Source organism: Pollachius pollachius (assembly GCF_949987615.1).
Source record: "Pollachius pollachius genome assembly, chromosome: 16".
NCBI classification, from domain to species: domain Eukaryota; kingdom Metazoa; phylum Chordata; class Actinopteri; order Gadiformes; family Gadidae; genus Pollachius; species Pollachius pollachius.
The window spans coordinates 9,853,316-9,869,903 of record NC_136949.1 but is presented as its reverse complement, the minus strand read 5'-3'; the positions used below and the strand labels follow the sequence as shown (position 1 = coordinate 9,869,903).

The 16,588-nt window shown below is 44.7% G+C and overlaps 1 protein-coding gene across 1 annotated transcript; it reads left to right on the top strand.

The window, feature by feature from the left end:
• Positions 1–1,671: 1,671 nt before the first annotated feature.
• LOC307087648 (breast cancer metastasis-suppressor 1-like protein-A) lies at positions 1,672–10,321 on the top strand. The gene is made up of 10 exons (XM_079753274.1): positions 1,672–1,921; positions 2,155–2,245; positions 2,607–2,734; positions 3,959–4,038; positions 5,117–5,213; positions 6,083–6,172; positions 6,501–6,565; positions 6,680–6,719; positions 7,063–7,210; positions 8,262–10,321. Exons 1-10 carry the CDS (start codon positions 1,786–1,788, stop codon positions 8,377–8,379), a joined length of 993 nt encoding a protein of 330 aa, XP_079609400.1. The 5' UTR covers positions 1,672–1,785; the 3' UTR covers positions 8,380–10,321.
• Positions 10,322–16,588: the final 6,267 nt, after the last annotated feature.

Below are 16,588 nucleotides of genomic sequence, written 5' to 3'. Positions count from 1 at the left end.
GCTCTGTTCTACACCCAGTACATTTCAGGTCATTCCCTTTGCAACTAGGTTCACCCTTTACACCAGGCGGACTGAAGCAAGTGACCCACATAAAGTGGTCAAAGGTTCTGGTTGTTTTGTAGTTTTGCTTCAGAGCTACCAGCAAAACGTCGGCAAGTAACACGATATGGTTGTATATTGAGATTAGAGAAACGGTAGTTAAATCCTTATCATACGACGAGTGTATTACGATGGTAGTAAAATGCAAGACGTTATTTTATAACTGTTTCAACATTCACTGTTATTTATTCAAAAGTTCCCTTTTCCAAATTCCGAAAAACCCTCCTTATTTTTAGACACCTCTTACACCTTGTATTCTTGTCATGATTATCTGTTCCTGTATTTGGTCCCATTGTTGACTGCGCAGTGTGTAACCAACCACCTGGTCATTGTGCTGCTAGGGCATTATGAGGGAGGATGAGCCTCAACAGGTCACGATAATGATGGGAATCTACTGACCTATTTACCTTTTAAAACTAAGAGAAGTGAAGACCGATATTCTCAATCTGGAAAATATGGTTAACAGTGCGCTATATACTGTACAAACAAAGCATTTCCCAGGGTCTTTTTAAATTAAGTCACTGTGGCAAAACATATTTTGTTAAACTTGTGTTTTTCAGAAAGAAGTTATTTTCCAGGGTGCTTATTATGCTACCTTCAGGCAGGAATTGCCCAAATGGGTAATTTTCTGCACATCTGTGCAGAGAATTGGTCATGTACAGACATTGGTCTCTACATGAAAGCGCCAATCACTTCCCTCGTGTCGAAGGGCAAGTCCACAAGTAAAGAACAAGTCCCTACAATACCTATTTGACTCCAATACTGAATTACAGCTTTCCATTAGGCGGATTGTTACGGAAATATAGGTTATTTCTGAGACAAATGTAATTACACAATTTGCATTATAATAATCAAATGCTATAACATTATACGTTCATTAAAATAAAGGTGAGGTGAGGTCTAGTGTCTTAATGTTATGCATCGAGTAATGGGGCTTTATCGCCCTCTGTCGTTTTAAAAAATAATACTACATCTTCCCCACCAACTGTTTCGCGTATGGTAGTGCAACGGTTCTGAATAACGGTTCTCTGGCCTATATATTTTTATAAGTGTACAAATCGATTGCCATTGTGTCTCCACGCCAGATAAACCGGACAGCCTAATCTTCAACAATATGCACGATTAATGGTGGTATTTTATTTGATCACGCCATTGCACATTGTGTCGTCGTTGATTGCTATGATCGTAAGAATTTATACGAATTGAGGGCGTAGTGGTAAAGTTTCAGTTTTTATAGCGAAGAATTTGTTGGGTTCATATTCATGTTTTTTTTCTAGGTTTATTTAGAGCGTTAGCAATACATATACAATAACGTTTGTATACAAACCACCTAGGAAGGGGGCAATTCTCGAGGCAAGGAGAAAGCCAGATCATTGACGTAGGATATGTACCAGATAGCCCCATTGGCCTATTGATACCCCCCTGACAGACTTGTCTTCAAACTAATTGTAGCTTAAGAACTACAAGTCCCATGTAGCTCCGAGCCAACCAGCCATCCCGAATTGGACGAACACCAGTAAAGACGTCTGCGATTGGTGAAAGAGGAGCCATGTTTCAGCATACGGTATCCGCTGTGTTGATGTGGTCGTAGGGGCTAGCCGGGTAGTTGATGGGTTATTATTAATCAAATAATCCCCGTTGAAATTCCAAAAACGATTAACATTTAGACCGACTATCTATACCGCTATGCCGGTTCATGCCCGGGAGAAGAAGGAGAGTAATCACGAGGAAATGGAGGTGGATTTCCCCGAACAAGACGGCAGCAGCACAGACGAAGAGGACACGGTTAGCTCGTCCGTGTCTGAAGATGGAGACACTTCGGGTGAGGGGCTCTAAAAACGACCCAACACAAAACATGTCGCAACCCACAAACATATAAACATGTTCATCTTGAATAAAAGTACATGTCTTGAGTTTCAGTACATCATTGTGGTGTCACTAGATGGATATTGCTTCCCCGCAACACTCATGTTTACTGTACAGACAAAGACAGCTGAAATGTTGATTGCCTATTGGAAAACACGTGTGAAACATTTAAATTACGTCCCTAAACAGAGATGGACGACGAGGACTGCGAGAGGAGAAGGATGGAGTGTCTGGATGAGATGACCACTCTGGAGAAACAGTTCACCGACCTCAAAGAACAGTACGTCCCGAAGACACGTTGTCATCTCCCTAGCAACAGGAGCAACACGGTTTGCTCTCAGTGTCCGAAGATGGAGGACCATATTCTCTAAATTTAGAATTTGTAATTGTTACCGGGGAAGAACGATAGGTCCCCGATAGGTCCCCGTGCTGTTATGGCGGACCTAAGAGTTTGTTTACTTTCTCAACATAAATTTCCAACTGCGATTTACAATGTATGACATAATGACAACAATAATGAATTGTATCTAGGTTCACTGTCTCGTTAAAAATAAAATAATAAAACGGGTATTAGGAACGATAACAGTAATGGCTTTTATATATTTTATTGACATTGAAGTGGTCTGTTTCTTGTCGACCAGGTTGTACAAGGAGCGTCTGAGCCAGGTGGACATCAAGCTTCAGGAGGTGATGGCCGGCTGTGCCCAAGAATACCTGGAGCCTCTGGCCAACCTACAGGAGAACATGCAAATCCGCACCAAAGTGGCCGGTAGGACTAACTGCCCAACTCTAAACTGTATGAAAACCACATGGTTGTACCCAGAATATTTTGACCTTGCTTCAGGTCTGTCTGCATCCCCTAAGCAGACTGAAACTCCATTATGTTAGAAGAGAGAATATTTCCAAACGACCCTGAACAACCTAGTTGTGTTTTGGCCCACAAAACAGGACCAATCACAACGCATGACACAATCTATTGTTGGCCCCAGCAACACCAACTGCAAAAACAGCTGCTGGCTTGTATGACACTGCCCGATATCACTTGTACGTTGCAAGTGCATGTTGTAATAATAACCAATTCATTATCAACTAAAAGACTGAAAGATCGGCTGTTTATCACATTTACGTTTCGGAAGTATACATGCACAAGTGGTGTATGATGGCCAAGTGTGTTTTGTTGTTGATGCTTAACAAACCTCACTTATTGATTGGATGAGTGTTATGGGACACACCTACCTCATTATTGCAACACAACGACCCATAGGTTCCATGATCAAACGAGAACAGGGTCGGATATATCAATCAATCAGTCGATCAGTCAATCATTCATTTAAGATTTCCTGATACTTACAACATTACCCAACCATTATTTTCCGTTCCTTGTCTTGGTTATGTTTTTTTTTTGATTGTATCATTGTAATAGTCAACTAAAATATATTTGTATAGCAGTTACAAAAACTCTTAATTATTATAAGACATTATAAGACTAAATTATTTAAGGAAGAGACCTTGAGTAGGAATGCAGGGTGGGGGATCCTGCCTTATGGGGATAGTGGGTTAGTCACTGGGTCTCCTCACTGCATCGATCCACCCAACCGTGGGCTATACCCACCTCCAGCGGCTCCTCGCTGAGCGTGGGCTATACCCACCTCCAGCGGCTCCTCGCTGAGCGTGGGCTATACCCACCTCCAGCGGCTCCTCGCTGAGCGTGGGCTATACCCACCTCCAGCGGCTCCTCGCTGAGCGTGGGCTATACCCACCTCCAGCGGCTCCTCGCTGAGCGTGGGCTATACCCACCTCCAGCGGCTCCTCGCTGAGCGTGGGCTATACCCACCTCCAGCGGCTCCTCGCTGAGCGTGGGCTATACCCACCTCCAGCGGCTTCTCGCTGAGCATGGGCTATACCCACCTCCAGCGGCTTCTCGCTGAGCGTGGGCTATACCCACCTCCAGCGGCTCCTCGCTGAGCGTGCTCTTCTCTGTGCTCCTCTGCAGGGATCTACAGGGAGCTGTGCTTGGAGTCTGTGAAGAACAAGTACGAGTGTGAGATCCAGGCGGCGTGCCAGCATTGGGAGGTAGGCCTCCAAAGACCCATGCAATTAACCTCTCCCCTCTCCCAGATTCACTTCGGATGAACCACGTTGTTCTCCTCTCATCCCCACCGTTGCTATGTGGGTGGGAACACCTGCTGTTGGGTCAGTGGTCCGGTTGGCCGGTCGTCTTTTTTTAAATATATTTGTTACCTGCGGTTGGTTGTTCTTGTTTGTTAGTCTGCAGGTAGAAGGCAGTACAAAGCCACTGACTTGAGTCATTGTGTGTGTGTGTGTGTGTGTGTGTGTGTGTGTGTGTGTGTGTGTGTGTGTGTGTGTGTGTGTGTGTGTGTGTGTGTGTGGTTTAATCTCATTTTGCGGCAATATGTGTCATGCACATAGAGCTAGGTAACGGAAAATAACCGTATCTGAAATCCTCATGCTGATAGATAAGGTGCTGTCCTGTTCCCGTAATGATCCCCTGTATGGTCTTTGGAGGTGTGTAATGTTTTTAACATGTTACAGGAATACACACACACACACACACACACACACACACACACACACACACACACACACACACACACACACACACACACAAATATGACTCAAGTCCCTGGCTATGTATTGCCTCCTACCTGCAGACTATAAAAAAGTAATATGATGGAATGAAACCCAACTGCAGTCTGGGCTATTGTTATGCAACGGTTTAACTGAAAATGATCACAGTTATGGTATATATCACAGTAGGACACTGGGAGGTGCTAGAATGCAGGAGAACTAGACATCCACTGACATCACTGGGTGCTTTTGCTTCTGACGAGGACCAGCGTATGTCAGTAGTTAAAAGAAGGCAAAATATATATAAGTGACAGATAGTTCATGCAGTGTAGTTCAATGACATGTCTCTCTCTTTCTCACTCACTCACTCACACACCAAACGGGAAAGACATAAAATTGTTAAAAAAATGTTAATGAAGGCTCTGATGATGAAGACTGATGATGAGGCAAAGTGATGATGAAGAATCATCTGATGACGATGATGATGATGGCCCCTATAGTGAGGATGACAGTGATCAAAGCTCATGTGATGCTGATGAAGGCTCCCCCTCCGCCTCCTCAGAGCGAGAAGCTGCTCCTGCTGGACACGGTCCAGAGTGAGCTGGAGGAGAAGATCCGCCGGCTGGAGGAGGACCGACACAGCATCGACATCACCTCAGGTCAGGCCCTCACACAACCACACACCTGTCCCACACTGCACGCCAGCGTCCTCACACACCTTAACCCACACCCAAGGGCCAAAGGGTAGTCTAGGGGACTGGTTGACATGTTGTCATTACCATACCAACAGTATTGAATGCTCTGTGACCAACGATAGCCCTTGCATCGTCTCTGTAATTGAGTTTGCAATGTATGACGATGAAAAAGAGAAGAGGGCAGAGTTTGACCCCCAGCTGAAAGGTTCTGGGTTTGATTCCCTATGTCCATGTTCTTTCTTGCAGTGGCATGCCCGAATAATGCGGTTCTCTTAACAATTTTTATGTGCCCACTCTATGATATTCCTTCTGCCAAGTGCCCCATTCACCAGCACCAAACATTTTGGTGACGGTGCAAAATTTAAATTAATATAAAAGAAGGATTGTTATTTGTAACATTAAACGGCAAGAGTTCAAATACGAATAAAGCTTTACCAAACTTGGAGTATTAAGGGGGTATTCAGGTTTTACAAATGATATGTGGTGGCATTTTTTACACTTGTTCAATTACAATATTAGAACAACTAAAAGGTTTCTACTTTTTTGAAAATGTCTCTCTCAACAAAGTGTACAAGTACGCTAGGGGTACGTGTACCCCCATTCGAGAAACACTGCCTAACCCCTACCGGCTCTACAATGAACTTAAACAAATTCAATAACTAACTGTTGTTTTAGGTAAGAGCTGAATTACCTAATAGTCAATAGATTTGAATGGCAATGACACACAATATCAATATTGTGCTTTCACATCACTCAACCCATGACTGTATCTCCCCTGAGACGAGGTCTCAGTGTTTTACAGTGGAAGCTGGTTCTGCTTGTGTTGTTCACAGAGCTTTGGAACGATGGTTTGCAATCCCGCAAGAACAAGAAGAAAGACCCCTTCTACCCAGTGAAGAAGAAGAAACCCGTCGTTGTGTCTGATATCCTTGTCTCACCACGCTGACATTTTTGTAAAAATAATAATGTAAATGTTTTTTGCTAACCAACCCTTTATTGACAGAAATGTTTGCATAATTCGGCCCCTCCCACAAGCATTACAGTATTACATTATTATTATTATTAACATTAGCTCCATCATGTGAGAGATAATCTCCTTCAAGGCTAAAACTAACACCTTATTGCTTTGCTTTACCGCTGGTAAAGTATATCAAGTATTGCCGTTTATTATCAGTGTACATTGGGATTCTGGATCCCAGAATACCGAACGGTGTTTGATGATACAGTGTTGGCCTTAACTCTTTGAATCACGTCCATATATTGTTTACATGCTGCAAGATCTGGACATCCTAGAAGACTGGACAGCCATAAGAAAGGTATTTGGGATTTGTGGGAAGGTAGAAGAAAAGTCGGGTTAATACGTCGCTTGAAAAGGGATTGAATTCACAGCATAATCTGAGGGTCGGCTTTTTGTTATTTTTCTTTTCCAGGCGATGGCGTCCTTAGCCCCACATCGTGTCAAGGTTGACGGTACGAATCCCACATATTCCGTTAAAATCGCATGCGTAACCCGAGTTCTGATTACTAAATGAAACGGCTCAGGATCAACATCCAAATGATTCTGGCGTCACATGGGCCTCGCCACTACCAGCGTTCTCATGACTGGGGTCTGACTAAACAAGGATTTCTCCTCCGCATATGCCTTCGGCCCATTGTGATCTACCGTTATTTACAGAAAAGACTGGACGGCTCAGTTTTTCTGTGTGTCGCATTCTATCCTTTTCTGATCTTTATTGACAAACCAACTGTTCCATCTCACGGCTCCCCCTCCCCCTCATCTCCATGTCTCTCTCTCTCTCTGACCCTCGCCCAGGCTCCGCCTCTCCGGTGGTCGCCACGGCGAAGGTGGAGCGGCCCCACCACGTGGCCCGCTCCGAGGACGGCCGCCTCTTCTATGACAGCCAGTGGTACTGCAGAGGACAGTCCATCTGCATCCACCGCAAGGACGAGCACCCCGCCAGGTAGTGTGTGTGTGGTGATGGAGGCCTGATGAACCAGGTTGTCTACCCTGAAGTCCTCTCCATTTATTAATGCAGGGCCATGATTCATGGTTAGGGTGGAAAGGTATTGGGTTCGATTCCCAATATCCGCTAGCAAACCTGTAGATTAGCCATCCTTCAGCCACAGGCCTTCGACCGGCTCTCCCTGTTTGATAATGACCTGTGTCTGAACAGGTGAGTCTATTTGGAAACAAACCAAATCAGGAAATTACCAAATAGTCAAATGTGTTTCAGGTTCCATGGGATCAAAAGGTTAAAGACCTGCTTAGTTGCGAAGGTGTATCTTTGTTCGGGGTCACAGGTTGATTGCATTGCATGTGTGTGTGTCTGTCTGTTTGCCGTGTCTACATATTTAATGTCTGGGTCGTAGTGCTTCGGGGGAAGTACACTCGCCTCTAATAGGCTGTCTGTCTCTCTGTTTACCTGGCTGTCTGTGTGGCTCTGTTTGTCTGTCTGGCTGAGGGTTTGCATGTGTGATAAGGCTCATTTGTGATCCTTGACGCCCAGAGGGCAACGGTGGCCATAGTGTTAGCATAGTGGACCCATTAGCCTATGAGCATCTGTGCAAAAGATTTCACACGGGGACTTTTTGTCTCCTTGTGATTGAGAGGGTAGGAGGGAGTGCGGTGTAAATTTGTACGCATGATGAGTTGCGGTGAACTAATGTTTAAATACAGCTTAATATATTTGATATTGATAGATCTAACCCTAGATTTTTCATTTACATTTACATTGTTGTGAAGCCATATTGTGTTCATTTTGTCTTTTTAAACTTTTTTTATCTCTTTTCACTACTGTCTTTCTGTACTTTTTACTGTTACACCCGCGCTTCCCTTCTGGGATTATTAATACCTTTTTATCATATCTTTCAACCCACATCAATCTTTTTTTTTGTTTTATCTAATTGTTTCGATTGAACCGAGCGTGAACCATGAATGTTATCGTTTATCAGATGCGGTTTTGATCTTTCGGCTCTCTTTTTCTCTTTCATCCCCTCCCTCTCTCCCTGCAGCGCCGTCATCACCACCATCCACCACGACGAGGTGTGGTTCAAGCGGCTGGACGGCACCAAGTCTAAGATCTTCATCTCCCAGCTGCAAAAAGGCAAATACACCATCAAGCACTCCTAGAGACAGACACACCCCACCCCCCCCAGGCGCACGGGAGTCGAAACCAAATGCGCCCTCTTAACCCCCCTTCCTAACCCTCCACCGTGTGCTGTAAATATGTACGTATGTGAATAATAATAGTCATAGTATTAACCGTCCCTGATGCGGTCACAAAGTGGCGTAAACAAGGCAGTCCTGCAAAGCGTAATGTGCTGCTATTGAAGAAGACAAAAGATTGCGTTTGACAAAAATGCCGGGGGAAAACGAACCGACTGGCGTGTTTGCGAAAGTGCGGGGACAGATTTGCGTGCCTTCTTTGAGACGAAGATGGCAACTCAATCCGTGGAAGAAAGGAAAAACACTTTAACTAAACTATCAACCCAGCCAGGCCTTAGGTTGTACTGTTGTGTGTTCTTGAAGAGTGGATAAAACGGGTAGTTGAGCAAGTGAAAAGAGTGTGAGTGAGGAAACCTACTGTTGCGCAGTGATGCCGTTTGTGTGAGACTACCCGATGTAGCTCTATGATCTAATCCTCCTTCTTCTTCCCCTTCCTATCCAGCCCCCACCCTTATTACATACCTTCATCATGCACATGCTAAAGGGGCTGATCTGTGGTAAAAGTCTATGTAGTTAATGTGTTTCAATAACAGAGACTAGAACACCACAAATGAACTGTCATTAGTATGATGACATGAAAACGGGAAGAAAAACCAAGACCGTTCTGACTCTAGAAACTTTCTTTAGTTTAGTATATACTCTATTCTCTCCCTTTGCTTATTTTTAATGAACCTTAGCAGCTAAAGGTTGGCTGTTTCTCTCTTTCTGTGATATTCATGTTATGCCAAACCCTTACTCAACCTCAGTGCGGTCATTGGAAAATACCATGGCTGTCTTATTGTTTTTGTCTTTACTACTCATTTCCAGAACTTTTTGTTGCTTTGTGTAGTTTACCGCGGCAGTCATCCGCCGCTCCGTTCCTGTTTTGGGAATAGACAGAAGCGCTTTAGTCCTTAAAATCTTGCTGGAACGAACAGACATTTTGTTGTACCGGGAGCAGAACCAGGAAGCTCTTGCATGGGCCTCCGTGTTCGTCTCAACCAATGAGGTTCCTTCTGTGAGCCTCGTCACAACTTTTCAAACAATAGGCGACCCCACAGCAGACTCGCAGTTTACCTGTACACTACCTGTAATCAACACGGACTGGTCCATGGCACTTGTGAATTACGGGGTACAAGGATAGAAGGGAAATCAAGCGGGAGCTGTATGCGGTCCGCCCCGAATGGATCCTAAATTGGATCTACGTTTTGCTTTTTGTTGTGGAGGGGAATGAGCTGTTTGTGCATGTGTAAATAGAAACGTGTGTGGTGTGATGAAGCGGATGATGGTTTTGATATTGTTTGTTTTTAAGGAGTTCTCTGGTTTACCTGCAGACAGTGCATATGTGCTGCTCAAAGTATTACCCCTTCTATGTGTATTAAAGAATATAAGGTGCTTGGGACTTCATGTCCTGAACTCGAAGTTGTCGAAAGGTCAGAGATGCGAGAGTGATTGTCGCCATAACCTCAGCAGTAAAGTCAAATTTTTATTGAATGTTTTTTAGCAAGGATTTTATCTTTACTTTGCATTTAGTTAAAAGAACAATACATATTTTTCTGTGTGTTTCAGTTTTGCTGTGGATTTCCCCAATGAGATCGGGAAATACATGTTTCATTGTGCCAATGCATGGACAAATAATAAAAGTTTCATATTTGTCATATGAAGCCTTACTTGTACAATACGGAAACGGTCGCTTTTATTTTCATCTGAGTCATGCACACACACACACACACACACACACACACACACACACACACACACACACACCTGTGATCAACACGAACAAAAATATGTTTTTTTTTATTATATTGAGGCATGCTCTGCTGTTCATGTGTATTTTTAGGAAATGCAAATTGCAGACTCATCACCACAGAGGAATTAATATGACGCTGCATTTGGGGCATAACGGTATTAACCGACTCAGTACGCAGCTCAAGTCTGCTTTCTGACTAAATAGAAAGGCAAAGGCTTTCGATTAAACACTGAAATCATGTATATAATTAAGCAATTTTATTAAAATAAAAATTGTCTTCATTTGTTCTTTATTTCTTTTTTTTTCTTTAATTAACAGAAGTGGGCTGTCACAGTGTATTTAGACAAGTAGCTAGGCCATGTAAATGTATTAACAACATGGAACAATGTAACTACAAAGTGTGGATACTGTTAAGGTTAGGAAGAGGTGAAATAGGGTTGGTTTAGGCTTATGCCACAATAAGTACATGCTGTTACTTTTCATATTACTCTAGTTTTCAAGTGTGTGTGTTTGTGTGCGCGTGTGCATGTGCGTACGCAGGGCGTATTCTTCAGTAGTGTTCTGTGAGTACCACTGCATCCTGACAATCTACTGAAAGTCACCCCTATAGAGTCCACTGAACCGTAGCCTGGACGTTCCCAGAGACACCCAGAAAAGAGGCTTACTTGCTCTCTTTTTTTTTTTTTTTTTTAAAAAAGACGATCCTCAAAAAAAAGGAGAAGCTGAGCTGGCCCTATTTGATAATGGCTCCTTGCGCTGCTGCGCTGTTCAAACATTTCACTCCCTACTTTTTTTGCTCCCTCTTCAGTGCCAGAGGGCCACTCAGTAGATTAACACCAGGGGATTGATCCAGGATCTATACTAATGGACGCTTCTTCCTCCTCCTCCATTCCATGACTGGCCTTCTCCTATACTGCAGGCCTGCTTTTTACTCAGACACACCGCTGGGGCAAGCCGAAGTTGTCGATGGATCAGATATATGGGGAAGCATCTGAATAGACTATTGATCACCAAAATGTAGCCTATGCGTAAGGAACACACTAAACTAATGGGATCGTTGGTGAGATCGAAGGGGGGGGGGGGGGGGGGGAAACCTGCACCCTGAGAGAAATTGTGACTAAATAAATATCTGCCTGAAAATCTGTCTTAAACTCATCAGGCACGACCTGAGTCAAATTATATTATGAAAACAATGTTTTATATTCTTCAGAAAAAAGAGGTGCATAAATATTTTTTTAAAAACAATATATAATTATATGTAATTATTGCATAATTATATAAATATCTTAATATTTGTCCAAATACTAAACCAATCGTATTGCAGATCCATGAACCTGCAGTACCCGTTTTCCGCCAGTAGTTGTCAGTATTGCTCCACAGACGGTTGGCCGCAGCGATGCGCTAGAAGGGAGAAGAGGAGGGGGAGGGAGGGGGCTTATGTATCTGGGGCACCCTGCCGCCGAAGCCTTCCAGCTGATGAGAGGGAAGAGAGAGATGGAAGAGGGATGAAGGCACAGTATGATCACACTCGCTTGCCACGTCTGCTACCGCAATCCAAAGAGAGAGAGATTGAAAGAGAGAGACAGAGAGAGAGAGAGAGAGAGAGAGAGAGAGAAGTGCATGAAAAGGACCCCCCCCCCCCCCCCTCCATCGCAGCGTCAAAGGCAGGAGCAGTAATGGCAAAAGAGGCTGTGTCGTTCTGCACTACACAACATCTCTCTAGAGCATTGTTGGAGCGTGGATGCGTCTGTTATGTGAAGGTCTGCGCTGTGTGCGTGTGTGTGCGTGCGTAAGGGTGTACACCCATTCCATTGCTTATCTTACTACCTCCCTTTTTCCTCACCAACGTACGATTACTAGGCTGCGCAGCAAGCGTACACGCACACTTACCCCCAGTCCCTCTTCTCTCTTGGATAAAGACGCAACACAACTCAAGCGTTACACGCGCCTAGGCCTGTGACTGTTTGTTATCGACGTCTCGGTACGGTCGCGTTCTAGCCCAGGGATGTCGGTGGTGCGTGTGGTGTGTTGCGTTGTGTTGTGGTGGTCGTGTCCACCTCGTCCATCCATACTTTATGAGTAAGCGGAACTCGAGGGTCATCGGGACGTGTTTACTGCAACACTGGGGCTAATTAGACCGTGAAAGTGTCATGCTGTTCTAAATTACTCATATCCCTGTCCCCACTGCCTGTAGTCGGAACCTTGCATGTGTTGTGTGTGTTTGTGTGCGTATTTTCATGGTTTGCGTGTGTGTGTGTGTGTGTGTGTATGTGTGTGTGTGTGAGTGTGAGGGGGGGAGGGGGGACTGTATATATGTATGTTTTTTTTATGTGTGCAATCGCTTGTGCAGGGGCGTGCTCAGTTTGATGCTGATTGTGTAAGAGATTGTAAAATGGCACGTACACACACATGGGTTAACATGAAAAACACAAGGCAAGCCGCACAGCGGACAGAGAGAGAGAAAGGAGGATTTCACGTTGGCAACCCACTGCATGCAGGCTGAATTGTTTATTTTTGGCCCAGAGAGGCATCCTTACTCTAAATGACCTCGGTTTGGCCTGCTTTAGACGCGTCCTTACCTCCCTATTAGCATTGAGGCCAGCTAAGCAGAAGGAGTTGGGTGCCATTTTATCCAGACTCTCCTTGCAACCCATTTTTGGGTTTCTTAAAATAATCCAGCTGTACTGTACATACAGGTGCATACCCAAGCATGCAAGGAGACCCACACAACCTCTGTTGAAGGATATTTCAGTATATGTATTTGAATAGTAGTATGATTAACCAGTTGATGCCTTGTTTTCCCCCATTTCACATCTTTGGCCTAATTACAGCGTTCCATATGGTTATGAAATGCCGGTAAGTCCCTTATGAACACGTAATGCGCGTATACTGTTGTGTCAAACAGAACGGAGAACAACCAGAGCTGTTAAAAAAGCATCTTCGAGGCACATCGTGTATCTGTGGCTTTACATAACTCCATATTTCAGACGGCCTTCTTCATCACAATCATTAGCATGATGCGCTCCTTTGATTCTGTCTTGGCGTTGAGCTGGGACTAATTTGTTACCCGGACATGCCCCTCTCTGTTAGAACGAAAAAGGAACAGATGCAGAGATCACTCCCGGTGACACGTCTCGGAATACAACCAGCTTCATTTTGAAATGTCACCGGCTTTGTTAAATTCTGTTTACTGACGAAAACCTTGTTTTTGTCCTGACCTGACCTTGTTCTCACTATATCTGCGTAGGCTTGGATTAAAGGCAGGGGGTCGGTGGTGGCTAGCCTGGGCCTCGTGGGGGTGGCGGGTGGATCCCCTATCCCTACCCTCCTTTAGCGGGCCATCTTGAGGCTATGGGTTCATGCACCTGGCTCAAGGTTCTGGCTGAGTGAGCGGTACACCCCACCTCACTCATACCTTCATTAAAAAATACACACATACATGCATATAGACATACATTCACAGACTCCCTCACTCACATAGGTGCTATTGGCAATTACAATCCTAGTGTTGCTTTTATGGGAAACGTATGTGTTTTTCCTACACACACTCACGCACACACCAACACACCCTCACCCACACACACATACACCAACACACACACACACACACACACACACACACACACACACACACACACACACACACACACACACACACACACACACACAAACACTTTAAAGATTGCTACAGGCCTTGGACAGTGGACAACATTAAGCTGAACACAGCTGGTAGACATTTTGTGTGTAATATAATAATTGAGATGCACAGCATAGCAAACCCTCTCTCACAGGTCACTCTAGCAGCTAGCATGGAACGCAGGTTGGCCAAATCGAACCACATCTTACCCACGAGATAATGTTTCTGATGAGAGAGATCTTCAATCAATTCAAAGTATGACTGTGTGAACGTTTTCACTTGGCTCCTCCGAGTTGTTTGGTTTTTGATGATTTTACCAACAAATATTAGCAACTAATATATTTTGACGACATTTATGATGTACGTTATTTTGTAGCTGTCTACGCACGTTGGATGGTGGCAGTGGATTTCCATTGACAAAGTGAGCTAGTGAAGCTCTCTGAAAAATCTAGCTAGTGATGCTAGCAAGTGACGAAAGCTAGTGATGCTAGCTGCTGTAACTCGATAGTGAAGCTCACTAGGGAATCTAGCTTGCTACACTACCTAGTGAAGCTAGCCACTGAAGTTAACCTGTAAAGCTCTTTAGTGAAACTCGCTTGTTAAAATTGATGCTGAAGCTCGCAAGTGAAAAGAGAATCTAGATAGTAACACTAGCTAGTGAAGCTCGCTAGTGACCCTACCTAAAGAAGCTATCAGGTTAGGACCATCTCCCTTTGTCTTCCCTTCCTCAGCAGTCCAGGCTCTGTATGGAAATCTAGTCAAATGTTGCCAACCGGCGTTAGCTGCTAAAATGAACCTACGGCAAGACATGGGCGGGGACAGGGCAGAGCTCAGCGTCATGGCTCTGATTGGTCTAGGCAGAGCTTTCTGTTGTCCACAAGTGCAGGTGGGTCTTGTTTAAATGTGTCCGCTGTGCAGGTATTAGAGCGTTCATGTTTGTCTCTTGTGATCATGTCTCTTGGATTTGTATTCAGTGTGTGCTTGGTGTGCAAGCATACACACATTTGTGTGTTTTGATGTTGTCTAATGTGTGTATCTGTAGTTTGTATGTATATGGATATATATTTGTGTGTGTGTGTTTGTAGTGGGCATATGTATCTCTGTGTGTGAGTGTGCGTGTGTGTGTTTGTGTGCGTATGTATTTTTGTGTGTGTGTGTGAGTGTGTGTGTGTATGTGTGTTTGTGTGTGTGTGTGTGTGTGTTTGTGAAGTGCAGACCACCAGTCTCAGAGCCAGGGGAGCAGGGAGGAGACGGCGAGAATGTGAGGCTGGGCCAAGTGTTTAGCTACAGTCACCATTGGCTAGGCGCTGTTGACAGGATGCTGACAGTGCAACTTCCCACAAACGGCTCTACTCCACTTCCTGTTTCGTGTGCTGGCTTGGTGAAACCCCAGCTCACCTCAGAGGAATCCCCCCCCCCTGCCGGCGTCCAAATAAGGAAAAAGAAAAGTAAAAGAAAACCTCAGCCTACGGTGTGGCCCTTCTGACGAAGCCCAACCCTGGTGGTTGTTGGTCTGTCGTTTGGAGACTGGCCAGCCCTGATGAGGTTGTTCTGTGTTCAGCAAGCCCCCCCCCCCCCCCCATATGCCTATATGCACAGGCAGAACAGGGCTCATGTGCAGACACACACACACACACACAAACAAGTATTAATTTGTTCACATGTTCACACACATACAGGCATTCATTCATGCATACAGCCTTGCACACAAACACACGTGCATGGGTTTGCTCGCAAGTAAAAATTTACACAGTGCTTTAATGTGTTTGCCTAACGCAAACTGACACACACACACACACACACACACACACACACACACACTTACAGGCAAATTATCTCAACATTATCATAGCATCTCAAAGTGGCATCGCTGACCATGCACACAAACACATAAACACACACACACACACACCGAGCTCTTCATTCAAATGGAGGTGGGGGGAGGGGGCACCTGCGGGAGAAAAGAGAGGCAACACGTTCAGTGTTCCAAGGAAGAGAAAGCCAGAGGAAAACACAAGATGGCCGCCGTGGATATACCTCTTCTTCTTGTAAACGACAGAACAAACCTTTCCCCCGTTGGCCTTTTCTCCATAAATACAACCACTGTATCTGAAGCGCCTAGAGGTGAATGGTATATCACACGGTGCATTGAAGTGATCTCTTCACAACCCCTCTTATGAGAACAGTTACAAAGCCCCCATTCATCTTCATCATCTTCATCCCTATACGTACACACCATAGCAACATATTTGACTACAATACAAGACTAGCATGCAGCGATGTGATTGGTCCGTTGGTCTTGCCGAGGGTTCTTAGCGGCGAGAGGAGTGAGGGAGACTGTGCTGGCGTGTTTGAGTGGAAGTAGAGCATCTGTAATTCCCTTCAACTGGGAGGAGGAGGGGGCTGGTGTGCTTAGTGAAGCAGGAAGAAACCGTTGTGGCATGGAGTCTATAGGGTGAAGGGAGGGTGGGGCGGGGGGGTCTTAGCCGCCGCTGTCATGGGATGACATTGCAGCGCCTGGTAACAGGCTTAGACTCTAGTCTCTTTAGTCTCTCTCTCTCTCTGAATCTCTAACTTTCTCTTATCCTCTCTTCCTGTTTATCTGACTCTTCTCTTTCTAGCCCTCCCTTACCCTTCCTCTTCCTGTCCTTTCTCTCTCCTCTTCCTCCACCTTTCTCTACTTTTTCTCTAACATCTATTCATCTATTCCTTCCTTCCATGCTTTGGACCTCTGAACTATACTT